At 34.9% G+C, this 27825-nt stretch overlaps 1 protein-coding gene and 1 pseudogene across 18 annotated transcripts in view; both read left to right on the top strand.

Moving 5' to 3' along the window:
* LOC126766097 (putative uncharacterized protein DDB_G0282133) overlaps window positions 1-27825 on the top strand; it is a 154438-nt gene that overhangs the window by 37703 nt on the left and 88910 nt on the right. For 15 of the 18 annotated variants that reach the window (XM_050483868.1, XM_050483867.1, XM_050483878.1 and 12 more), the window contains 3 exons: window positions 1098-1859; window positions 11659-12777; window positions 12862-13765. In XM_050483868.1, coding sequence (XP_050339825.1) covers window positions 1098-1859; window positions 11659-12777; window positions 12862-13765 — 2785 coding nt within the window. Of the gene's footprint in view, window positions 1-732; window positions 906-1097; window positions 1860-11658; window positions 12778-12861; window positions 13766-27825 lie in introns of those variants that run through there. The other 3 variants (XM_050483873.1, XM_050483872.1, XM_050483869.1) reach the window with 3 other exon arrangements.
* On the top strand, window positions 9645-9847 carry LOC126766323 (small nucleolar RNA U3; annotated as a pseudogene).

The following is a 27825-nucleotide window of genomic DNA, read 5'->3' as shown; positions in this document are numbered from 1 at the left end:
TATGTGCCCACGCTGCCCACAACGAAAGCAAATGACATTTTTTGACTGTTTGCCTGCAAACGCCGATCAACTGCTGAACGCTACCTTCAACTTTTGTGATGTTGACTCACGTTCGCTTTCTTCAAGTTTCAGCTTCAAAACATCAAATGTTGGCAGACTATCTCGCGTTTCCATCGCAATGACAAAGTTTTCAAACTCTTTCAGAAGACTCGATAGTAATAATATGGCAATAAGCTCATCATTGAGCGAAATGCCCACTTCAGCCAACTTATCTTTGGCCGTGGTAAACGTATTTAAGTACACTGCCACTTTTTCACCTTCAACCAATTTGAGGTTAAGTAGCCTCTTATACAATGACACCTTTCTAACGGGACCGCTTGGCTGGTACACTTCCCTAAGCCTTTCCCATGCATTTGCTGCCGTCTTACAATGCTTCAAATAATTTAACTGTGAGGGTTTTACACTGAGTGTAATAATCGCAAGTGCCTTCTCATCCTGCGCCGTCCACTTCGCCACAGCCTCACCCTCGGTGCCTGCTTCTGGCTTTGGGGACTCGCCCGATGCAAGTTTCCATAACTCTGCATGTACCAATACACTTCGCATTTGGATACTCCAAGAATCAAAATTATTCTCATTCAATTTCTCTATTTGGTACATAGCACTCATCTTACTAATTTATAATTTTACTTTGTTCACCGTTACTTATAGCGTGGCCCTGGGCCCATAACCTGTAGGATTTAAATGAAACGGGCAGCCGTAGTATTCGTCTTAACGATTGAACAGTTTATTGAGAAGTAACAAAATGGAATCGGAAAACAATATATTGCATGTAATGATGCACGAATTCGAAATTGAACATATGCATTGGACGAAGCAGGGTTGCTTTTTCAAGTAACATTTCAACAGTAATTATTTAATTAACACATTTTTTTGGTATTACGTTTTTCAATATTTTACTTTTTATTTATTTCTTATCAGAACTAGTTATTTTGAGTCACAATATTACACCTGATATTCTGATATATTTGGACTTAGAGTTTACAGTAGTTGAAAATTTGTGTACAATTTGTTTTTTTTTTTTTATCAATACATTTCAGGCTGTATTTTAATTCGCGTAATGAAAGAAACCAATACAACAAATAAAAAACTACGTCAGTTTCGGAAAAAGACAGGAAGTGCTGATAATCAACCTTTATCGATAAGCATCTACAAGAATATTGCAAATACAAATTCAAACTGTCATAGAAAGCAACCTTTAAAAACTAAAAATCAACTCAAGCATTCAGCTCAAAAAACTCGGGAGATTCTCAACAATCACAAAAGTTGTCAGTCTTTAAATAAAAGTCAAACAAACGCCTCGTTCGTACCAGCGAGAAGGGCCTCAAATGAGATAGTGGAGCTTGATAATAGAGCTAGTGATAATTCTACTCTCATTCAACTAGAATTTAAACACAAAGAAAAATCAATTGAAATCGTTTCAGATAAGAAACTAATAGTCTTTGAAGGTGTATCTGAAGACAAAGACTTGCGAAATTACAATGCAATGCCCAGAACTAAGCACAGGCCTAAGAGTATAAATTTCTGCGCACAAAACTGTATGTGCGGTAATAGTGACGTTTGCATGCGCACATCCAAAAACTCTGCAGGCTTTGACGTCCGCAATAAACAAAATTCTTTTGACGTGTCAAGCTCAAAGAAAATATATCGCCATGATCATCACCAGACCTTTCTAAGCAACAAGACTCAACTTTTAAGAGAAACGCTTTCTACTATGCAACTGCAACACCATTTGAGCGTACAACAACAAGAACTAATACAGCAACTACAATTAGTACAACGACAATATCTGATCCATCAAGGTATGTTATTTATCGCTTTCTTGGCTTAGATATCTGTCAGTAGGGAATTGTTCCAAATAATTATGAATAATTATGAGTTATTCTGCATTTGTATTGCATAGAAAATGTTTCAACTCTTTAAGTTCAAAATACTTCCCACGCCTCTTAATTTTATTTTTACTGTTTCCAAATTGTAGTTTGCCTCGTTCACTTTCGGTACGAGCTGAACAAATTTTTCGCCATTTTATGAATTTTTGTAAATAAAACGTTTTAAATTATATAATTTTTTAATAAATTTTCCATTCTCTATTAATATGTTTGCCAAATAAACGCAATAATATTGCTACAAAGCAGTTGCACGTTTTGATGTTCTAGTTAAACCCACTTTCACAGAGTTGAAGGCCCTAATATCATAAAAAAGTTGAAATTTGGCAACACTTAAACGAAATTTGTTTGGACGAATGGAAATTATATCGGTAATACCGAAATTATAAACTTCACCCAAAATGCAGTTGTGTTGAAAGCCAAATACATAACTAAATAATCTTAGTCGTAACGGACGTGTCTGATCTACTAAGCTTTGAAAGAGACATTGCGCATAATAATTATAGAACCAGTGATTATTGGTACCTATTGAAATTAATAGGAAATAAGTAATTAACAATCACAGAAACAAGAGTTTTTGGATATTGAAAATTAAGTTATGAGCAAGAAGAAGTCCTATAAATTGCTGAATTAACGAAGATATTTTGCGCCTATATTTATACCCTGAACAGGGTATATTAAGTTTGTCACGAAGTTTGTCTGTATACATCAGAGAGCTGCAACGGGTATATCATTTTCGTGCACACTCGAATGTCCATTCTGATTTTGTTTGATCAAACTTTTCAGTATGAATACATGTATTGATCGCTAGGAGATATGTTCAAAACGAACGAGCCTTTCGCGACACTCGAACCACAAGCATATCTGTTTGTTTTAATAGAGTGCCGAGTTGACACTCGTTTGTGAACGAGCTGAAACTCTAACCCGATCGTATTGAATGTGATCGAGTTACACACGAGTGTGCACAAAATTTGACAATATGTATGTGTGTAATAGGCAGTCATGCTATTATTGCGTAGTGATTATCAACGGTTAGTGGTTTTGTTTGTTTTGTTTACTTTTTATAATTCATAATGACAACAATAGAAAATTCGGTTTGTGAGAACATTTCCAATGGCACCTACACTTTGCCTGGTAGGTGCAAAGGCCGAAATTTCGTCTGAAACGTTCTGTCGGAAATATTAAAGCCAGATGAAACTGTAGTAGAAGTTTTCGTGTACTGTCGCTCTTGTTTAAAAGTGTTAAAATATTGCAAAGGTCAGACATCTAATCTGGTTCGTCACCCATGCTGTAAGAAAAGATTAAAGAGGGTCAATAGTTAAAAACTGTCACAGCGTCAGATAAAAACGAGGCCATTGAAAGATGTACATCGTGGATTATTGAAGACTGCCGGCCATTTTCGGCAGTGCAAGCTTCTGGCTTCTCGAAACTAGTAAAATTCTTTATTAAGATCGGTGCAACTTATGGCGAGAGCGTTGATGTAGAAAATTTGCTACCTAACGCAACAACAATTTCCCGCAAAGTCCAAAAGTACGCAAGTGAAAAAAAAAACTTAAAGATGAAATAAATAGCATTGTGACCAGCGGTGGAGCTTCAGCTACAATCGACATGTGGACGGACAACTACGTAAAGCGGAACTTCTTAGGCGTCACCTTCCACTACCAAAAAGACCTAAAATTTTATGATATGGTGCTGGGTATGAAGTCCATGGATTTTCAGAGATCTACGGGTGATTATTTCTTTAAGAAGCTTGATGATTTTTTTAAGGAATATGGAGTTCAGAATATGGACACAGTTAAATTTACTACTGACAGGGGAAGTAATATGTTAAAAGCATTGCAAAAAAATATACGCATAAGCTGCAGCAGCCATCTATTTTCCAATGTTTTGGATAAGTCGTTCGCGGACACAAAAGAGCTGACAGATGTCTTAGAATATAGCAAAAAAAGTGTAAAATATTTTAAAAAAGCAAATTTACAGCATTTACTACCCACTTCATTGAAAGCCTAATGTCCAACTCGGTGGAATTCCCACTACGGAATGATTAAATCCATAATTGGCAATTGGTTTGAAATTAACAACGTTCTAATTGATAACGGAGAAAGCCAACGATTGCTACACGTTAATATACCGATTTTAAAAGTCTTGTTTGAATTGTGCAAGGATTTTGAAACTGTGTTCAAGAAATTACAACTTTGTAGTTCTCCATCGCTGTGTTATGTTTTTCCATCTATTTTAAAAATAAAAATATTTGCGAACCGAATAGTGATGACATAGCTGCAATATCGATGTTAAAAGCGAGTATTAAACAAAAAATTGAGGAAGTATGGGTCCCCAATTTAAGTATATGGCATAAAGCTGCATGCTTTTTGTACCCGCCTGCTATAAACATGCAGCCAGATGACTTACATTGTATAAAGAATTTTTGCATTTCTCAAATTCAATATAATACACCAACTTCTACACAATCATCGTCTGTGTTATTGACGGAAAACGACTCCGTAAGCCCAACCACTCCCGTTTCTGCTTCGACATCACGTTTTTCTTTTAATGAAAGTGACTTAGAACAAAGTCATTCAAGTTTCCCAGCTACGAATTCCAATAAAAGCAATGATGCATTCTTTATCTCAAATTTGCTTAAGCCATCTGTCTCAAATACCACAGAAAACCCTGAAGACGAAGTAGAAAGATATAGCAAGGAAGTAGTTGAGAAGACTGAAGCTTTCAATTTGATGGAGTGGTGGCAAATAAATCAGAAGAAAGACCCTCATTTATCAAAACTTGCATGTCAGATTCATTCAATGCCAGCTAGCAGTGCAGCGGCCGAGAGATCTTTTTCTTTAGCTGGCAACATAATATCAGAAAAAAGAAATAGACTGGGACCCGGATCGGTAGACAGCTTGTTGTTCTTAAATTCGTACTATAAAAACTATACTGATTAAAAATTATAAAACTTAACACGATCTCATATGTTTTTTAACTAATAATATAATGTATTTCTATTATTTATTATTTTTTTCTTGAAATTTATGTTTTAAAAAAATCAAAATATTTAAGAAATATTTAAGTGCAATGAAATGTTTGTTTTTTATTTATAATGTGTTAATTAATAAATGAAATAAGTTTTGAGTGAATTCTATTCTTTAATTGAATTATTATTATTTAATATGTAATATGTACATACATACGATCACAATCAACACTTGCACGACACACCCGAAAATATAATATACACAAAATCCGAGTTTGCTGCTTGAACCCGAAGCTGCTCTCTGGTGGACACTCGCTTGTGATCGTTTTGAAGAGAGTATGATCAAACAGACTCGAACACACAGAAAGCAGCTGCCGGGTGTGCCACTCGATCGAACCCATTGCTGCCGAGTGTGGCGCTCGCTCGTGCTCGATTTTTAATGAGGGTGATCGAACAGGTTCGAACACACCCAATGCAGCTCTCTGGTATACATATATGCGAATTACTGCTGCCATACAAACTGAATGATCGGAATCAAGTTCGTGTATGGAAAACTTCCTCATTTGACGATATATCTTCACGAAATTTGGTATGACTTTTTGTTCATAAAAATAATATAATATCGGAAGAAATTGTTCAGATCGGCTCACTATAGCATATAGCCGCCATACAAACTGAACGATCGGAATCAAGTTCTTGTATGGAAAACTTTCACATTTGAAAAGATATATTCACGAAATTTGGTGAAGATTATTTTCTAAGGCAACAACGTAATCTCCGATTGTTTAGATCGGATTACTATAGCATATAGCTTACATGAAAACTGAACACATATTTACTAAAAGAAATGCACCTGTGAAGGGTATATTAGCTTCGGTGCAGCCGCAGTTAACGTTTTTTTGAAGTTATACTTCTTATACGAGTTCGGAGTTTGTTTAAGTATAGATTCAAGTTGCGCAACCTTGCTCAATATGAATCTAACGCAACCTTGTCTGCGAAGATGTTCGAGCAGCAAGCGAAGCGGTGACAATCGGCGATCGTTTGTTCGTTTCTTTCGGCACAGCTCGGCTTTTCTACCAACAACACAATGTTGCCATGCTTATGCTGTTGTTGTTTTTGTAGAACAATGTTTCAATTTTTGGTTGGTGACATATTCAATTAAAAAATCAATTCCGTTGGGATTCGAACCCACGTACCTCCTACGTGCTCATCGTAACTTTTTAAACGCTTTTACACGCTTATGAACATGCAAGTCAATGCGCGCACGTGTAATAAGTACAGTAGAAATTCGATAATCCGACTACTCTATAATCCGAAAATCCAGTAATCCGAAGGGTTAGATTCTTACTACTGGCTATTCTGTAGTCCGAATTAATTGCAACTCTATAATCCGAATTGTCTGATGTGCTCATATAATCAATGGAATGAAATGATTAACGGGAATTTAACGCTTTTTAACAGCATAGCTTTCATAAATGAAAGAGGGAATGCATATTTTGTCATTGTGTATCAGTTTTGCAAGTGATCAGTCGCAAAATGAATAATAAAAAACGTGCTCATAAAACTATGTGATTATTAGATAAAATAAAAATAATCGATGAAATAAAAAAAGGCAAATCTAATAAAGAATTAGCCAACAAATACGGAGTAGGACGTTCGACTATTTCTGATATAAAAAGAAAAGGTTATAAGCTTAAGAGGTTTGTATGCATAACTGTTACAATTAGTTTGCAAGTTTTAATTTTTTATACATTTGTTTTAAAGAGTATCGGAAAATGCAAGCGCTAAAAATCTAAAACTGCGTCAAACTTTAAGAGAAGGTGGGAACTTCAAAAGATATTTTCACGTGCAATTTTATGCAAAAAGGCCAAACAAATGTTTAAAGATAGGTATGGCAGTGGCAAAATATTTAATGCGTCATATGGATGGTATCAAAAATTTAAGAGGAGATATAATATCCGTTGTTTAAAGATTTGTGGCGAAAAACTATCCGCACAAGATGATTTAGTACCTGCATTTATACGGCAGTTGAAAGAACTTCAATCATCAGAAGACTTATACGGCACACAAATTTATAACGCAGATGAGTCGGCCCTTTTTTGGAAATTACTTCTGCGCCAGGAAGAAAAATGTCTAAAGAACGGGTTACTTTTCTTTGCTGTGCAAATAAGACTGGAGATCACAAATTGCGGATTATGGTTGTAGGAAAATCAAAAAAGCCGCGTTCTTTCAAAAATCGTCCTTCAGTAGAGTATTACGCATCTAAGAATGGTTGGATGACTTCATATATTTTTTCGAAATGGTTTCAGAATTCTTTTGTTCCACAAGTTAAACAATACCAAACTGAAAACAATCTGGACCAAAGAGCGTTACTAATAATAGATAACGCTCCATGTCATCCTACTGAACTTTCTTATGAAAATTACAAATGTTTATTTTTACCCCCTAATTGCACCAGTTTAATTCAACCTATGGACCAGAACGCCATTAGAATAACCAAACTGTACTATAAGAAATCGCTTTAATGTCATATAATGGGAGGAGGTGGAGATTACGATAAGTCTTTGAAGTCTTTTACGTTAAAGGATGCATGTATTTTCCTCAAACATTAATGGAACAAAGTTCGAGAGGAAGTTTTAAAAAAGTGCTGGTCAAAAATTTCTCATGAAAATACCATCTCTGAAGATGATATTCCTTTGGCTACTCTTCGACAAAATATAATGTCTTCTTTAATACAAGGTGAAACTGAAACAACGAATTTTATGAGAGATCTTATTGAAAATTGTATGAATATAAATGTAAGTAATGATAATTTGAATGAATGGATCGAAGAAAACTACAAAAGTGATATTGCAGACGATATTCTAACGTTGTCAGATCCTGATGAACCGGAAGTAAATGTTGAAAAAGACGAGCAAACCTCAAATGCTGAAGCAGTTGAAAATTTAAAAAAGATTATTCTATGGGCACAGCAAAAAGATATTGAGCAAGAGAAAATATTATTTTTAACGGATTTGCGAGATGAAGCGCTGGAGCTTTGCACAAAAAATGTTAAACAAACAAATATAAAAAATTTCTTTAAATCGCAAAAAAAAACTTAATTTTTTGTAACTTCTCAAAGTAAATATATGCATATAAATAAGAGCGAAATGTTTGTTTTATTATTAATAAATGAATTCATGTTTGGTTTTTTATTGAAATTTAGCATTTTTCTTATATACCTTTCACATATAAAAAATAATCCAATAATCCGAATAATTCAGTAATTCGAATCGGGTCTGCAATCAATTATTCGGATTATCGAATTTCTACTGTATATTGATAAGTGATGAAAATATGATTTCAATTTCTGAACGCGCACATGCGTATACATACACTCATATGAGCATGTGCAGATACACAAGATAGGATAGAAGATGTATGCCTTTTAACATCGTTTACTATAAAAATAAATATTTTTCTTACTAATAGAAATTAAATTTATCACAGCAATATTATGTATATGTATATTATGTATATTTATTTGTATAGTATACGATGTTAAAAGCAAAAAATTAAAAACTTATTCTGTCGAGATTCGAACCTGAGACCTGTGGTATCATCTTGACTTTCCAAGCGCTTACCACCAACGCCACCATTGACACCTAGGTTGCGCTGACTTAAGTATGGTTTGGTTATGCATGTACATAAGAAACATACGATGGTTCTAATAATTTTGTTTAAGTATAGAAATATGCTTCTGTAGAACATTTGCTTTCGCAAATATACAGACAAATGTGCAAACGACATAATATAAAAATGGACAACTAGGGCAAATAATTTTAAAAAAATTTATTGACAATTAAATATAAATGAAAATACATGTAAATTTACTTAAATTTATTTAAATTTATTGAAATTTCGTTTCGCATTTTTCGGCACTTTCAAATTAATTAATATAAGTAAAATTCACGACTTAACCCGCACACGTCTTATTCGCGCAAAATTTCCAACTTTATGAAAATTGGCGCAATTATTGACACTTCAATTTTATGTAAAGTTTAAAACATGTTTACATATGAATATATAATATATTTAATTTTGGCGCAGTTATTAACACTTGTCTTAATATACAAAATTGGGCCAAAACGAAACAATGAAATACATACATAATTACTTTTGCATGTCAATATGGAAATGCCGACGGCAAAACGCAAAGGCATATATTGCACATATGTACATACATACATACAAGCGATTTCTTGGTTGAAAACAAAAATTGAAGAATGAGAAATTGAAATGCCGACGGCAAAACGAAATTGCTTACATTCGTACATTGCGTATGAATCATGAAAATATCATCATAATGTTTAGGTAAATCTTTTATATATTTAAAATGAGTTATTATAAAATAAGATCACATATTCAATTAAAAATAAATTCTGTTGGGATTCGAACCTACGCACCTCCTTCGTGCTCGTCGTAACTTTTGAAGCGCTTACCACCTAGACCACCATTGACACTTGAATTGAGTTGTCCTAATTATGGTTTGGTTATGCATGAAAGAAATATACAATGGATCGCCGATTGTTACCTCTTTCCTTGCTGCTGCTGCGCATATGTATGTTTGTGTGCTTGTTCATTATTGAAGTTATACTGCTTTTTCTTTCTTTTGTCTTTCATTTCTGCGAATTCTCAACTATTTTGCGTATATTTTGGTTGAAATACTCTGCATTGGACGTTGAAAAATTAAGGCTATACTTTACAGGATCATTTCTGTAGTTAGTCTTCATTTACATTTTTTGGAAATCGACCCGCGATGACGAGGTATATCGTTTTATCTGACAGCGTGAGGTTTAAGAAGTTCATTTCTAATTGTGTCTTGTGGCATATTAGAAATGATGTTTCTTCGAAAATCGTTCGCTTACAACGGATAAAACGACTTCTGAGTGGTGATTTTAATGAATAAATTCCTTTTGGTTGAAATGCTCTGCGTTGGCCGTTGAAAAGTTAAGACTATACTTCTCAGGATCATTCATTTCTTTCATTTCTTCAAAGAAACTAATGACCTTTAGAAATATGCATATTTGCATTATTTCGTTGTCACTTCCATATTCGTAGCAATAGAATTTCTATGGCATAAGTAAAGTAATGGCCGCCGATTGTCACCCCTTGCCGCTGTAGCAGCTTCGCCTACAAACATTTGTAAATATGTATGTATGTATACGTATGATCGTGAATATATATCGACGCAGATTTTTGCGAGAAGCACCAGAAAGTTAAGCAATTTATGATTTTTAGCTTTTGCCATCGTCGCGAAAGGACGACTTGTTGGCGAAAGCATGCTCGGGGAGATAATAAATTATAATAAATTTATAAAATGTGAATTTAAGTTTTCTACTTTTATTTCATACAAAATGATATACATTTCTTGGAATATCACTAAGAAGTATAACTTCATCCGCGCGTAGGGACTCCACGCACCTTTTTTTTCTTGTTTTAAGTTGTCAACACTTAACTACGTAAATGGCAGCAAATTTAAATCTTGCGTTAATTATGGGACACCTTTTACGCGTTCGAACTGTAACACGGAAAGATGCGAAAATTTGCACAATTATTCGTTTATAACGGCAAAAGGTCCACGGAGGTTCAGATTCGATAAAATAAATTTCAAAGTTGAAAAAATTATTTTCGATAGATATTATTGTTTGTCGAAAAATTTCAAAATCTAGCAAAACAAAAATGCATCCAAAACGTTAATCAGAAAAAAATTGGGTTAACATCACCACCACGAAGATGATCATTGTATATTATTCATGCACATACTAATGTAAATTCATAAACTCCTAAATTTTTCAACTTTTTTAAAAAAAATTTTGTTGGGCTACGCAATTACAATTCTCCACACTATGTTTTCGGTTCGTTATAATATATAACTTTATGAGACTATATTAAAATCTAACTATATATTTAGTTTTCTGGTATTGTTAACAATTTTTGATATTTATTCGAAGGATTCAATGCGGGCGAAGCCGCGGGAAATGCCATTTCATTATAAAAAATTAAATTAAAAAAATCTTGTTTTTATATTCTCAAAAAGCAGTGTAAATTTCATTGAAATCTATCGAGTCGCTGGTTTTGAGAGAAACGTATTTAAAGTTGCAGCTTCTGCTACAACAAATATCTGTTCTCAAACGCGTCAGATCGTCCGAAAACGCTTTGCTAATTATCGAATAACTCCAAAAATATTTGTCGGATTTACTTTCAATTTGCAGAGACTATTTCTAAGATATTACACTTAATTTTACTACCCCTTAAATCAATGGAACATATTTTTTAGTATTATCCGTCGTTTGCGTTCTTTCTTCATCACGGTAATGCACAATATCACTGATTTTTCGCGACCTTCTTGAAAAAAACTCAACTCAACCCCCATTTTCGCCTAATTTGCCTTCACTTTGATGGGTATCAAACTTGACAAATGAATGAGGAATTTACATTTTATGATCAAATTTACCTTACTTTTTTATCACAGTAATACGTGTGCCTTAATTGGTTTTCATGAAAATGTTCTCAATGTGTTAGTCTGGACTTGGGACGGCTTTCATATATATTCGCCAAAGGATTCAGCTCTAGTATTGAGTATTAATTTAGACATTGTTAAAATTAATAGTAGAATTTAGTGGTCTCAGCTTATTTTTAATAATTAAATAATTATTATGACACTTATAAAAAATATATATTTATCAAATATGTGTGTTACAGGCTTTGTCAAACCTTTGCAATTGGACTTTCAAACGCAGCTTGATAGATCATCGTCACCTTTAAGTAATTTGTTCAGTCACGCGCACCAGCAATTACACTTGCAACATCAGGCTTCGAATGCATTGACCAAATGTAATGAAACGTATTATGAAACAAATTATTTATTGCAACAGCATCAGCAGCAACAACAAATATATATGCCGTACCAAGCAAATTTGACAAATCCACATAATGAATATCGGCTACGACAAAGCCAACAACAAAATGACGACGAGGATATTGATAACGAAAACAAGAACACTCACTTGAATATCAGTAATAACAACAACATTAATCACAATGCCGAACTCGATGTTTGCGAAAACAAGCAATTTATTAAGATTATTAATACATCTTTACAGGAAGAACAGAATAACAAGGAAGAGCATACTTATAGGTTGGATGTAGAGTGCAATTCTACAATAAGTAACCCAACACTTGGGGAGAGCAATAACAGTAGTTTGTGTGGTGACTTTAAGCCTTCAATTATGCAATGCATGGAAGGAGACGAGCCGTTATTGCAGGAGCCAACTACACATTGTTCCTCTTCTACACATATTTGCGGTGCTACTACTAGTTGTAATAGCTTTAAGCAATATCAGCGCAAAGCTAGAACCGACGATGATGGAAACAACAACAGTAACAGCAAAAACTTCCATAATCATAGATGCATTGCATGGCAGCATCAACGTGACAAAGAGCACCACGAAAACACAATGAATATTATATCAAAAAACTATGACGACAATGATAGTTCTCAGCACACCAGCAACGCTTTTCCAGAGGATGTGTCAATGCTACCCGCAACTGAAGATGTCCCGTGTTTCGTGTCCCGCATACATAATCGCAATAATGACAAAATATGCAGCAAAACACAAGCTCAACAAAATACACTAACTTTACATTCACAGCAAATGCAGCGCAGTACCGAATGTATGCGGCCTTCGTCGGCGCCTTCGTCCATTGATGAACACCACAATGGCAATGAAAGCCAGAATTCGACTGCTAATGAATTGGATGAATTCACAACTTGGGTGAATCCTGTGGACCAAGGCAACAATATAACTGATGATATACATGGTGATTTTATTGAAATCCAGTGCTCATTGTACATATGAATATATGTTGTTTATTTAAACTTTTTTTATATTTTCATAAGTACAGATGATGTTACCTACAAATGTATGTGTGGTTTTTTTGTTTTCGCAGCATATATGCATTACCAAAAGCGCGTCGCGTATGCAAGAAGTGGAAGTCCCAGTCGAAGTAGATGTAGCAGTAATAGCAATCAAAATAGCAGCACTGACAATTGCAGTGAAATTCGTGATAATATCAAACATTATACTTGTCCCAATGATAGTGCTGGCACGCATGTGGGCGACGTCGTAGCTACGCCATCTTCGCCGACTGTCAATGTACAACACCATAGGTTGCAGTCAGGGCAAAAGTTGGAAACAAGACAGGCATCTACCATACATAATATGGCTGATTCAAAAGTACACCGTGGCATATCGCCGTTATTACGGCTGGATCAGCAAACGCAGGAACAATTGCAGCAACAAGAACATGCAACACAAAAGGTAGCAGCACGTGACCCTTTGTTAACATTGCCGCCGCCACCACTAATATTGTCGCCAGTAACGACTCTGTCGCCTACAGTAGCTGCTTCAAAGGTCATACCATCGACTATGCATGCAGCAGCAGCAGTAGCAGCGGCTGCATCGCATACGCAAGCACCACATCATAATGCAGCAGCAGCTGTAGCAGTGGCAGCTGCCGCAGCAGCTGCTGCAGCAGCCGCAAACAGTCGCTGCATACGTGGTGCACAGATGACGCCAAATTTTGGTGGCCTGTTGGATGCAGTAAGTGGTTGCAATGGCGGCAGCAACGAAACTCATTGCATCAATTACGATGACACAAACGCCACAGAGGCAAGCCAGGACACAAACGTCAATAGCAACAAGCACACCAATAGCCCAAAAAAGTACTACCATCCGCTATATGCACACGGAATATGCCGTTGGCCGGGCTGTGAGCTAGCGCTTAATGACTTCGTCTCCTTCGTAAAGTAAGTGAAAGTTTAAAAGTAATACTGCAGTTACTCGTATAAACATCATACTTTAAAATAGTTGGACGAATGTTCAGATAAAATTGTATATATAATATAATGCAGGCAGTGGTTTTAAAACCATTGAGATTTACGATATGTTTTGCATATCATGTAAATTATTGGATTAATTAAAAACTAATATACTAATATATATAAGTATTTTTAACACAACTTCATATAAACTACAACCCTGAGAAATATCGGGTGATTTTTTAAGAGCTTGATAACTTTTTTTTAAAAAAACGCATAAAATTTGCAAAATCTCATCGGTTCTTTATTTGAAACGTTAGATTGGTTCATGACATTTACTTTTTGAAGATAATTTCATTTAAATGTTGACCGCGGCTGCGTCTTAGGTGGTCCATTCGGAAAGTCCAATTTTGGGCAACTTTTTCGAGCATTTCGGCCGGAATAGCCCGAATTTCTTCGGAAATGTTGTCTTCCATAGCTGGAATAGTTGCTGGCTTATTTCTGTAGACTTTAGACTTGACGTAGCCCCACAAAAAATAGTCTAAAGGCGTTAAATCGCATGATCTTGGTGGCCAACTTACGGGTCCATTTCTTGAGATGAATTGTTCTCCGAAGTTTTCCCTCAAAATGGCCATAGAATCGCGAGCTGTGTGGCATGTAGCGCCATCTTGTTGAAACCACATGTCAACCAAGTTCAGTTCTTCCATTTTTGGCAGCAAAAAGTTTGTTAGCATCGAACGATAGCGATCGCCATTCACCGTAACGTTGCGTCTTTCTCTTTGACACCATGTCTGAAATCCCACGTGATCTGTCAAATACTAATGCATGAAAATCCTAACCTCAAAAAAATCACCCGATATTTTCAAATTTGTTTCAATTTCATAGAACAATAATGCAACCTAACTTCACACGTAAGAAACAACATAACACATGGTCGTGCCGTTGAATGCTTTATGATGCTATGACTTATTTTTTGTATTTTATGTTATTTAAAGTCAATAAAATTAAAGCTTTTAGGGTCCATTATATTTATTCAAACGTGCAATATATAAAATAAATCAGGAAGCACGAAAGTATTTGTGTAAACAAATAATAAAACGGAGTTTTGTGCTGATTCATACAGTTGCAGTTCCTCTTATGCCGAACTCTGTCTTAAAGTGTCATTCGTAAAATGCATACCTTATAAAGAGCAAGTGGACGGGCTTGAGTCAAAATGAGATAAGTTACTCAGAGGTGTTAAAAATTTAAAACGAAAAACAAAAACAGAGTGACGAACGCTGATAGAATGCATTTGGCATCTATAACCGATAAATCAGCCATTTCGTAAATAAATTGTAAATTTACATATCAGTTTTGTTTTTCTATTGATTACTGTCTGTTCATTCGTCCGCGCATCTGTATGAAAAATAGAAAAAACGTAAACCTCGGTTGTACCAAAGCTATAATACCATTCACAGGTGCGTTTCTTAAAGCATAAAAAGGTATAAAAACGTCTTTATCTTGATTTTAATTCGGTCAATTTGTATGTCAGCTATATACTATAGTGGTCCAATCAGAATAATTTGTTGGGAGATTTTACCGTTGTCTTGGAAAATTTCGTGAAGATATATTATCAATTAAGAAAGTGTTCCACAAAATGCTATATTGATCCGATTACGGGTTTTTCGACAAATTAGCATCTCCTTAGAAAGAAAAGAAAGTTTCAGATCGATATCTCAAAAACGAAGGTATAGTTCACTATATACAGGCAGACAGACATATATAACTAATTCGACTCAGCTAGTCACGCTGATCATTTATATGTTGTGTAAGATCGATACCCATGCCGATGTCGATAAACCGGCCTGTAGACAAAGAATCGGCCAATGCAAATGCCGATGCCAATTTAATAAAAAGTAATAATATTTCCTTAATGAAGAAATGTATTTAGTAACTACTATAACAAAAGAAAAGCTTAAACAAATAACATCACAATATAAACAAGCAATCAAGGTTCACTTACTATACTTATACATAAATATGTATATATTAAAATTGTTAGTATTAAAATACATTGCCCCATATTATTATTATTTTTTATATAAAATAAATATTTTAGTCGAATTTACATTTAATCATAGCAGTTGCTTCTGCAGACTGGATACATACATATAGTATGTCTATATTTTCAATACATTCGTTAATACAAGTATACATTTGACAATAATATTAAATTTTATATACTTATTTAACATACACAAAAAATTTATTATAGTTCCTATGTCAATACGAAGGTGCCGACCATTTAACTGCTGTGGGAAAAAATAGTAAGGCTTTTTAATTTAAATTTCGCGCGAAACCCATTCGGTGAAATCTTTTTTTTTCTAAGTTGGTATGATTGTCAGTGACATTCGTGCCAAATGTCATATCAAAATAATTATACATAATAATTAGTGTCAGTAACCGTTTGTCTTTCTGAAGTACATACAATGCATTCGGCCATTATTACGATGAGTGAAATTATTCAACAAGAAAGTTAAATTAAAATTTGTGTGCGGAATCAAATCTCTAGTGCCGAAACATTCAGATAGTTTGAAAAGACCTTCGGTGATAATTGTTTGTCGCGAGCAAGTGTTTTTGATTGGTACAAATTATTCAAAGAGGGTCGAGAATGCGTTGACGGTAATCAACATCAACTGATGATCAACACGTCAATAAAATTAAGGAATTGGTGCTTGAGAATCGACGATTAACAGTCATCTTACTGGCATCGTTGGAATGTCGGAAGAATCAATGAAAAATATTTTGAACTATTTGGGCTTTCACTAGCACTATTGGTTTCAAAATCACTCAATTTTTTCGAGAAATAACGTGGCGTTAACATCTGTGATAAAAATTCCGATATAATGATTCCGAAAGTTTTCTTCGATTATCGTGGTGTGGTGCCGAAATAATGGGCCTACAACTCTTGGTTTTTGCACCACGTTTATGCACTGTCGCATACTGAATTGATTCTTGAGAGTTTTTCGCCAAATTATCAACCAGTATCGTGTCGCAACCACCGTATTCGTCTGATGTGGCTCCGTGTGACTTCTGGCTTTCAGCAAACTCAAACGACTGCTCCGGGGAAACCGTTTTGAGTCATTTGAAAACATTAAGCGTGAATCGCGCGAAAGCTATTCCGAAAATTGACTTTAACAACTGTCTCGAGAATTCAAAAAAGGATTTCACAAATGTATTTGCACCAAGGGGGATTACTTTTCTTACTATTTTTTGCTCATAGTGGTACTTATGTACATACATACATATGTATCTATGATGAAGCCTGCGTACACGCTTATACTTATCTAATTATCGTTTGTTAAAAAATATACTCTACTTTCGGGCTTCTTCTGTAAGATATCCAGATTCAAAGAGCCTTGGAAGCCCTGCTACTAGAACTACTGCGATAAGAAACTAAGCAGGAGATAGCACATTGATAGGAGAAATTGAATTTCGAAATTCTTGTTCTTGTTTTATAAAGGCAGATTTCTGTAAAATCCGCCAACGTACAATTACCTTAAGGATGTGCTGCACAGTGAAGGCTCAAATCACCTTCAAGCCGACTTCCTATTAAATGTTAAGAAGAATTCGGAAGAATAATAACTTTTTTTGAGTTGTGTACCTTGTGAATTTTTCTAATGGATTATATATTTGTCTGCATCTTTTCTTTTGTTTATATTTTATAGTCGGTAATTTAATCACTTTAACTTTCATAAAACTATAAACTTTCTAGCCTTTAATGAATATCAAAAAATTTCATTTTATAAAAATTAAATAAATATACTTTTCGAACAAGTTATTTTTATTGGTACCTTGTACGCAAGCTATTTTTGGCGAGTTCGAGTTCTTTTCCTTAGTAGTCAAAATAATTAATTGAATATTCCGAAGTAAAAAATGAACCGTATACACGTTTTCTCCAAGCAAATTGCTTAAATTTTAAACTTTAGAGGAATTAAGTAGCGGCCCAAAATAGTCAACAATAGTATTTGTGTATTTATAAAATAAATAAATTCTGGATCACTACGTAGATAAATAACTAAAATTTTTCAAAAATCATTAAACATTACAAAATAATGCTATATAAGTAAATAATTAAATTTATAATTTAATAATTAAAATTATAACAAATAAACAATATATCTCAATATAAAATATCATGATTTTAAAAAACTTTTAGTTGCATGGAATTCAATACCAATTGTGTCGTTCTTTGAAATTTTGTTAGTGACTTTTAACATCTTTATTTTTAACATCACGTCTTTGTTTTGATGTCTGCTGCTCTAAAGTTCTTAATTTTCTTAATCAGGGAGAGAGAATAATAGAGAAACGAGACTCTCGTATCAAGTTATCATTGTGTCAGAGTCTTACCAGGGATAAAGGGATGCCCAACTTATTCCAGTGTGAGAGCTGCTCAAAATAAGCGTTTTTATATAATTTTCCATTGTAACCAGACCGGACAACTTTTTAAATATTTTTTTATGATTTTATTTATATCATCAAAGATATCATTAATTATGATAACAATATAATGGAATAGTTAAATCGGCAATTTACATTTTTTGTTGACTTCGTAAATCACTTAAGGAATAGTACATACTTAAATACGTATGATGTGACAACATAGTAGTAAAAAATGTATTCACAGTCTCTGCAACTGTGTCGTACATGTATCATTACACATACATATGCTTCCTGTTATAGCGTATAACAGTACAGGAGTCGAGCAGAAGAAAGCTCGTCTTACGCCCTGTATCTAATCATATGGTAATGTTTTGTTCAACATTATTCATCGAATGCAATTGCAAAATCGGCGGCTAAAACCTACATAGTGGTACATGTAAGAAAACACAGACTTGATCGTTCCTTTTAAATATTGCATTGTTCTATGGAATGCTTCAGAAATATTTGTGAGCTATTATGCACTCATCTCAAATTATGATTCAACTTTTTCTTGTTAAATAACTATCAGTATAATTCATATATACTCGTGGCGACGCAAACCTTATCTCTTTTCTTGCAGTATTGCAATTTCCGCGATTTAACTTACCAAACCTTTCTTGGTTGTAGTTAAAGCGAGAGATGTTTTCACTGGAAATTGAATTGCAAGATTACTTGGGATCATCGGAGTCCTGGGTATATGAGCTAGTTGACCAGCCGGTTGGGCCGGTGATAATGATTGCTACAATTAAATTGTCCTTCAATTGTTTAATAAGCAGCCTCGTCCCGTTGCACATGCTTGGTGGACTTAAATTCCACAAAAGCGTAATTGGAATTCCAATTTTTAAAGCCAGCTCATGTGGTGGCAGTCCAGAAGGTTTTATTGAATTCAAAAACTCATGGGGATAATGGACTGTGTCTTCGATATTAGTCACGGTGTCTATCGATTTGTAATTTTTTATTTCCCCGGAAACTTTTGGAATAATAAGATATTTTCGTTTATTTCGTTGACACTATCATTCCTGGGTGACACTATTGCCCTAGAACCCAACCAATGAAATACTTTTTAAACTTTCGTGCAAATTCAAATGTCAGGGTATACTGCATCTATTAAAATTTCTAAACTATGGACTATTTGGTCTACAGACTCATCCAGAAAAATATTACAATTACTGCTTAAATTTTGAGTGGTAAAAATTCCTTCCCCAGTTTTAAGCAGTTGCTGTGGAAAATCACCACCAGTGATTCCATGAAAATGAGCTCTCATATTCGCCCGTAATTTTATATTTTCAATCCAAGCCCATAAGGGCGACGTGCTTTGATGATATCTGCTCGCGTACGTCTGTTAATCACAGGAAGAGTCTGTCGGAAATCTACAGCAAATACAAAAGTTATCCCGCCCATGAGAGCATGCGATAGTTAACCAAGAGGGCCATTTTTGCGGATAGAAGATATTGATTGTTGTTAAATGGATAACGGAAGTTTAAAAGATGAAAGAATAGCTTTTCCATTCTTTAGAAGAGTTGCAGCAATTCCTGACGAAGCAACTGCTATTGCTATCTTCCCTGATTGTCTTATTTTAGCAAGTATTAAATTTGCAAAAACGTCTTGCCAGTGCCCTGGCACATGTTGCAGTTTTTGTTATTATTCACGCTATAACTCGCCCTTATCAGTGAGTTGCAGCTTAGCTCAATGTGAAATAACATTCTCTGTTATAAGTATGTAAGTAATGAACTTTTTTTTTATTTACGCTCGGTTAAAAATGAACATTTTCAGCTGTAGCGAACAGACAAAAACCCAACTTATTTTTATATATAAGATAGGATATAATAGGTACTCAATAAATGAGTAGTTCGTGAGAAAATTATTTTAATTTTTATACTATTTGAAACTATGAAAATTATTGTTTTCCTATATTTAAATAAGAATCTTTATTTTGTATTCTATTTTTTTTTTTAATTTCGATTAATTTCAAGTAATTTTTGCGTTGATTTTTTTATATGATAAATTAATAAATAAATAATAAATTGTTTATATGCAGTTAAACCACCTTTGGCCGCTTTAACTACTGTGCTGGCATTGATTGAGGTTTTAGATTTAGTCCGATGACACGGTGCGGAGAAGTCCTGGAAGATGACCTCAGAAGTAAGCCCATATTGTTCTTCTACGACGGGCACGATAAAATGGGATGCAACTTCTCCATACTTCTGAGCGTTCATCATTCCATCAATAAAAAGGAGCTCGGATATAAAAAGAAAAGCACGCCTAGACCAAGACTCGTCACACAATTTTCGGCGAAACGTTCCCCCGGAAATCGGCAAACCTACGGTAAATGGTTGTTGCAGTGCAAACTAAATCTGCTTTCATCCGACCATATTACCGCTTTCCACTGCTCCAAGGATCAATTACGGTACGCTTTCGGGCAATTAAAAAGGAGAAAGCGTCATTTTCTTGGTTAAAAATGGTTTAGCCGCTGGTTTCCGCGCATTCAAACCATACTCCTACAACCTCCTACGTTTTGTTTTCGCACTTATTGCCACATTGTATTGCTCCTCTAAGTCCCGTTTTACCTCTGAAGAGTTTATAAAGCGATCTTTTAAACATAATCTTATGATAACACCATCTGTTTGAGGAGATGTCTTCCTCCTAGAACCAACTCTACTGTCACGCTCCAAACGATGGTCCTGATTCATTTTTTAATAAATAGATTATTGTGTGGATGGCTACATTCTTTTTTTTCTCGCTATTTCGCGTACCGACATTCCTTCCTTCTTTAACGTAAAAATAATCAATTTTCTATAACGGATTAATTGCTCATATTTAGCGCACATTTTGAAAGACGTTCTACAAGGTGCCATCTGTATGCCGACTGGTGCGTTAGAATCATCTACCATCTATCTATCGATTGTCCAGTGAGAATTTCATGAGATTTCATTGATTAGAAGTGAAGTTATTGCGTTTTAAGTGTCAGTATGTTTGTGTTATCGGTGCGAAAATGAGCTTCAAAAAAAGAGCCAACATTAAATTTTGTTTTAAAATTGGTAAAACTTTTACCGAAACGTTTCAATTGAAACAAGTTTATGGCGATGATTGCCTATCCCGTAGCAGAGTGCACGAGTGGTTTCAACGTTTTCAAAGTGGTTGTGAGGACATAAATGTCGATCAACATGTGGGCCAATCAAAATCCGTGATCACCGAAAATTCCATCGAAACTGTGCGTGAATTCATCAAAAATCAGCCGAAATCATCATTGAAATTCATGGAAATGGAATTGAACATCTCCAAGACATCGATTTATCGCATTTTGACCGAACATTTGGGCTTACGAAAGGTGTGTGCACGGTTTGTTCCGCACAAATTGACTGACGACCAAAAATTGCTCAGAATCCAGTATTCGAAGGACATCATTAAAGAAGTCAAAAAGGACAAAAAACCACATTTTAACCATTAACCACTCCCCGTATTTAACTGATATGGCACCGTGCGACTTCTTCCTTTCCGGAAAAATGCATTTGCCCATGAAAGGAAAACGTTATGCAGACGTAGAGGCCATTCAAAAAGCTGCACCGGCATACTGGCGGCCATACCGGCCAACGAGCTAAAACACTCGTTCGACATGCTTTTGGACCGTGCAAAAAGCTGTATTGAAGCAGAAGGAGACTACTTTGAATAAAATACATTGATTTTGTCGAAAAAAATATTTGTTCTGTTTTTTTTAAGTTCTGTTTATTTTGGAATGCACCTTGTACTTAATGTACGATTTCCCTCAAACTATTCAAATTTATTTGTCAACCTTCCACACTTCAATAATCAAATAACGGTTCTTGCACAGATCAAAACAAAAATTTATTCAATTTTCAGCATAACCGTTACAATTACAGCTAAACTGCATTATTCATAAGAAAATTCACTGGTAAGGTTTGCGAAGCCACGAGTGTGAGGACACTATATACATTCCTATATGGAAATGTGTTAATTTAATTTGTAAACAACATGATCGCATATTGCATGGAGTATAATATAATTTTTTTTTAATTTGTTGCTTTTTGAATAATATCTAATGTTGCTAAAGAACTGCGTTTTATTAAATAATACGTTATTAAAAAAGGTCACACCTTTATATCATTTATGGATATTATAACATAACGTAAGTACCATATGATACATAAGCGGGATTCTATTAAGTGTCATTCCCTCTTAAATATCACAAAATATGCATCTTTGATTGTGACATTTAACTAGGATTGACTGTCTAACTGAAATTTTTCTTGGTAATTTGACGGTCAAACTCCTTAAATCACTCCTGAATACGAAGAAAGATATCAGAAAAAGGAATTATTATCGCAATATGTTCACACTATAAAACGTCATAACAATAATCTTTTTTCGTAAATACTTGATGACATGATGATGCCAATATTATGAATTTACAAGTAATTATACTAGTTGGTGTTTTTTCAATAGACCTTACAAGCGGTCCGCTCGATCCGTAACATTGTTAATTCAGAGTTTGCGAAGTTTCACTTCCATAATAATTTAATTAAATCGTGTATTTCAAATGTAACATTTTGTTTATAACACAATATTAATATCTCGGAGCATCGGGTAGGTATTTTGATTTTTTCGAATATGTTGGATAAATATTAGATATATACATATCAATGGTTCCACACATATATTTGCTTACAATCTTAATTTGTGTAAACTTATAATATGCTGATTAGTTATTCAAATAAAAACAAGTCAAAAGGTCGAATATTTTGGTATATGTCATTTTACTAACAACTTCACCCACATTAAACAAGTCTTCAGACATACTGTTTAATAGTGGTTAGACTCTTACGCAATGTTTCAAAATCCGATCTCTGCAAGGAGCTCAACACCCACCCCAATTAAATACCCAGCGACCATATTTCTGAACTGCACGAAGGAAGGAATGGATCTTAATATCACAGTCGATGGCATTAAAACCCCGACTGCCAATAATCCTAAGATTTTAGGTGTTACACTTGACAGCCTGTGCTCCTGCCCTCCACATACCAACGCGATTATTGGCAAAGCACAGAGTCGCACCACAGTCCTTATAATATGCTTCCTAATGTTTCCCATCGAACACCTGCATGCTTCCGGGTAAGGAATACAAATGCTTTTCTCCAAGCAGTTTCCGCTCGGATATTTTTGCAGAAATCGTCAATGTCAACGTCATTGAACAATACCCTGATCAGTCTGTAGACTAAGCCAATATCATGTTCACCGACTGTCTCTCAGTAAATAGCACACGAAGAGCTATAGTTGCCCTTAAAATTTAGAGTGACCGTTGCTCAACTACGTTCTGTATATTGTAGAAGGTTAAAGTACCTATCCTGAATTGACCTGGACAAACCAAATACATATATATATATATATATAATATATTAGGGTGAGTCAAAAAATTTTTTTTTTAGACACCTCTAAGAAATCCTCTCCAAACATGAGTTTTTAATTATAACGGGAAGGTCCTCCTACATGCAATTTTCTATTTTTTCTTATTATCAGATAGAAAAACTTATATCTCGCTACCAACTACTTGAAAAAATATCTTGTTCCTTAGATTTTGTAGGAAATTGAATGCTCTACAAAAAAGGTCTATTATGATTTTTTCGTAAACCCCAACGTTTAAAAGATATTAACAGTTCAAGTTTGATTATTTTTGGCAAAATTTTTTATTTCTTATGAATTTTATAACTCAATGAAAAAAATTATTATGAATGATGAAACTTATAGGCTTTCTTAGAGGTGTCTAGGCAACTTCATAGGATCATGATCATGTCCTGTTTGTTATATACCGGCACTGTGTGCGGAAATTTTTTTTTTGCAATACTGGAACTGCAATCTAATCAATTTTTTTATCGTATCACGGAGGATATTGAGGTTGAGGCAGAAGGGAAATAAGAAGTGATTCTATAAGAGGGCGTTACTTCTAGCTATGAACTACTTCATGTGTTCTCTTATATAAATAACTCAAAATGGTCAAAATTACTTCAAGAGGGCCAAACGATCAAACAGATTACGTTTTTACGTATCGGATCATTGCCACGTTCACATAAGCGCAAAGTTCCGAAATAAGGCAATAATAAGACCATAATTTGGTACAACAAATTACATTTGGCAGGGCATCTTGTAATATTTAAAAGGAGGCACGGTTCCACCCACTAATAGGTTTAATGTTTATATCTTACTAAATCTATATCAACCAAATTCACTCAGCACTTACTTCGGCAGTGTGAAGAAGGGGAAAACTGATTATAATTTCATGCACTCTCCATTCAACGGATAGCTTGAAAGTGTGATAACTCACTAATAAAACATGTCGGAAGCTTTAAGATGCTACGGAAAGCTTAAGAGTAACCGTTATCAAAATTGGATGCTGAGCACTTCTCTGTTTTTGCACAGAGGTGGGTGCGTATTTTGGCTGCAACAAAATAGTGGTCCGAGGCAATGTTAGAACATCGGATCGTACACACGTTTAAACTACTGGTGACGTGTCTTCCTCTATCACAACTAGGTCGATATGGTTTGTGTCTTTTCGATTCGTAAACAGCCAGGTAGCTTGGTGAATTTTCCTATACTGGAATCTTGTACTACAGATAACAATATTTCATATCGCGGCGAAGTCGTTCAGCCTCAACACATTTGGGGATGTTTCATCATGGAGGGTAAATTTACCAACCTGGTGCCAAAGATACCTTCGTTGCCTACCCTGGCGTTAAGGTCGCCAAGCACGATTATGATACTATGGCGGAAGCAGCTTTTATAGAGCGCTCCAAGCGCTCATAGAATACAACTTTGGTCCCAACGTTCTTCTCTTCCATTGGAGCTTGGGCGCAAATCAGCGATATGTTGAAGAACTTCGCTTTGATGCGGATTATAACTAGACGTTCATCCACCGGTGTGGATGCCAAAATTCAGCGATTGAGTCTCTCTCCCACCACGAACCCCACATCGAAGTTGCACTCCTTTATATAGCTACTGTAGTAAATGTCTCAAGGACCTATTCGTCTCAGTCCTTGTCCCATTCATCACACTTATTGGACGAGTGATGATGTCAGCCTTTACTCTTACGAGAACATCAGCAAACTTGGCAGCGGTACTTTCCCAATTAAGAGAGCTGTGCATTCCCTTAAATCGTAATCCTTAAAGCATTTGCAGTGGTCATCATCAAAACTGGAGTCTCTCATCCAAGGCTGTTTTCTTCCTTTCGTGGGGGTGTTTTTACATGGCGGGTCTCAAACCCAGCGGACAAGCCTGATGTTTTACTTTAGCTGGCCTTTGAGTATGTATACTTGAGTAATGCCAAACCGTAATAAGATTGGACCTGGCCTTCTGTAATTTTCTGTCACAAGCCATGTCTAGGTTCCTGCTCGGACATTCTTGAAACTCTCAACATGCTTTGCGAAAAAATATATATATTTATTTGGGAAACTTGACATAAGAAAAAAATTGCCTGACCCGAGGAAAATTATTTATAAAAGCATGCGAAGATTTACAAAAAAGGAAAAGTTTATTTATTTATATAATAACTTTTTTTTAATAGATTAAGGTAAGTATTTTAAATGGTCCAATTAGGGTAAGAATTCTTAAATTAGGTTACACTTTAAAATATATTATAATATAATAATAAATGTTTAACACTTTCAAACATTTTTCTTCGGATGATTTTGAACGTTAATATAGATTTAATACAAGTAATAATATTTGTACTCTTATACTATGTCCGGACCGACATTGAAAACATTTTTTAAACACATTTGTATGTTGCGGAATCTAAGTCGTTCAGACCGACAATGTGTGTTTTCGATGAGTTTTCCCTAACACTATCAACAGCGACATTCTCTTGCTCTTACAAGATTGCACAATGACACAAAATGCAAAAATCCTATACCGAAATATGCAAGGCCAAGAGAGCACCCGTAGCAGAATCTGGTGATATATGACGGCACGAATATAAACGTGGGTTTTGGTCTGACATATTTATAGCCATTGCAAATAATTTTCTGCGTGTGTTTGTTGTTGTGCCGTTGCACCAAGAGGAAAATTCTGCAATTTCTGCACCGTGCAAGGTTTTGAAAGAGCAAGAGAATCAAGAAAAAATATCAAGTGACAATTTAGGGCCGGCAAAATATGTCTTCCAAAAACATCGATTAAACTAGAGCAGGCACCGATTATAATGAGTGGAATGTAAGTTTTCAAGTAGCTTTCAGCGAAAACTGTGTTTTCGTTTGACAGATTTTACAAGGACGAAAACACAAGTTTTCGTGCGAAAACCAGTTTTTCCCACGAAGACATGTTTTCGTTGTCGGTCCGAACATATTATTACAAAATTTTGCTACAAGTATAATAGTTTCGTTCACCTAACCTTTTGCATATATGTTGATCCTCTGGTGAATGTCTGTCCATCCGTGCTAGCTGTAACTTGAGTAAAAATTAAGTTATTGTAATTGATACTCGTTTTCCTTGATAAAAAAAATAGGATCACTGCCACGTCCTTTAAATCGAAATCAAATCGTCATTAATCGAAGACACATAAAATGCCCTAACTAACCCGAAAATTAAGATACACAACTGTTATTTAATACAACGAAACGCAACAGTGGCGTAGCTACAACTTCGGGCGCCCGGGGCGAAGGATGTTCTGCGGCCCTCCTTTATCTACCTACCTACAAGTTTCTTGAGGTGGTTCGAACAAGAGTGTATTTTTACAAAATATCTGCGATATTAAGTATATAAAATTTAGGAAGGCCACGCAAATTCTAAAGTTCCAAAATTCTGACAATACGGTTTTTGAGGAAATTGATAGTAAATTTACAAGACATCTTATTAAAAGTCATAAAAAAAACCCATTTTCGCCCTATATCTTGTACACTTTTGACACAATTTGCAGGAATTTTTGCCCGAATTGGAGTTTTAAAAAACAGCGAAGATCGTTTTGCCGCCCCCAAAAGATTTTGCGCCCGGGGCGAACGCCTACTTCTCATATAACACAATTTTAATTTACACTTGATTCATTTTTTTTAGTATACATATCAAGAACCAATCAATATATGCAGATAAACCTTTGTACAAATATTGTGTTTGCTGTGTGCCACTTCATGAATAAAAATAGTCTAAATGAAACTATAACTATTCAAGCTGACTTTTTGCCGAAAATATAGTTCAGTGTGTGGAATGTATAATTGAAATTAGTAGAGAATCATTTCCTGCTAATGGTATGTCTGTATGTCAAAATTGAGTTGAATCAGGTCAATTTTTTCCTTAGTCTCCATATACCTAATGGAACAATTTCCAAACTTCCGGCTGACTTTATACCCCATATATCGGACATTATGTTAATCATCTTGATTGTATGACGTATTTTTCTCTTATCGAAGCATATCTGTGCCCAAATCGGATAAAATCGGGTGAAAAATTGCCGTAGCTCCTACATAGTATATAACTAATATCAGGACTTTCAAACATCTCAATACATTAAATTTAGCCTCTTAGGTTAAGATTATGTCAGATATTTCTCATTTCAGGATGATTTTACTTAATATAGTTTTTGCTGACGGGAA

This window comes from Bactrocera neohumeralis, unplaced genomic scaffold (assembly GCF_024586455.1).
Source record: "Bactrocera neohumeralis isolate Rockhampton unplaced genomic scaffold, APGP_CSIRO_Bneo_wtdbg2-racon-allhic-juicebox.fasta_v2 cluster11, whole genome shotgun sequence".
In the NCBI taxonomy this organism is placed as follows: domain Eukaryota; kingdom Metazoa; phylum Arthropoda; class Insecta; order Diptera; family Tephritidae; genus Bactrocera; species Bactrocera neohumeralis.
This window is presented reverse-complemented; position numbering and strand designations above follow the sequence as displayed.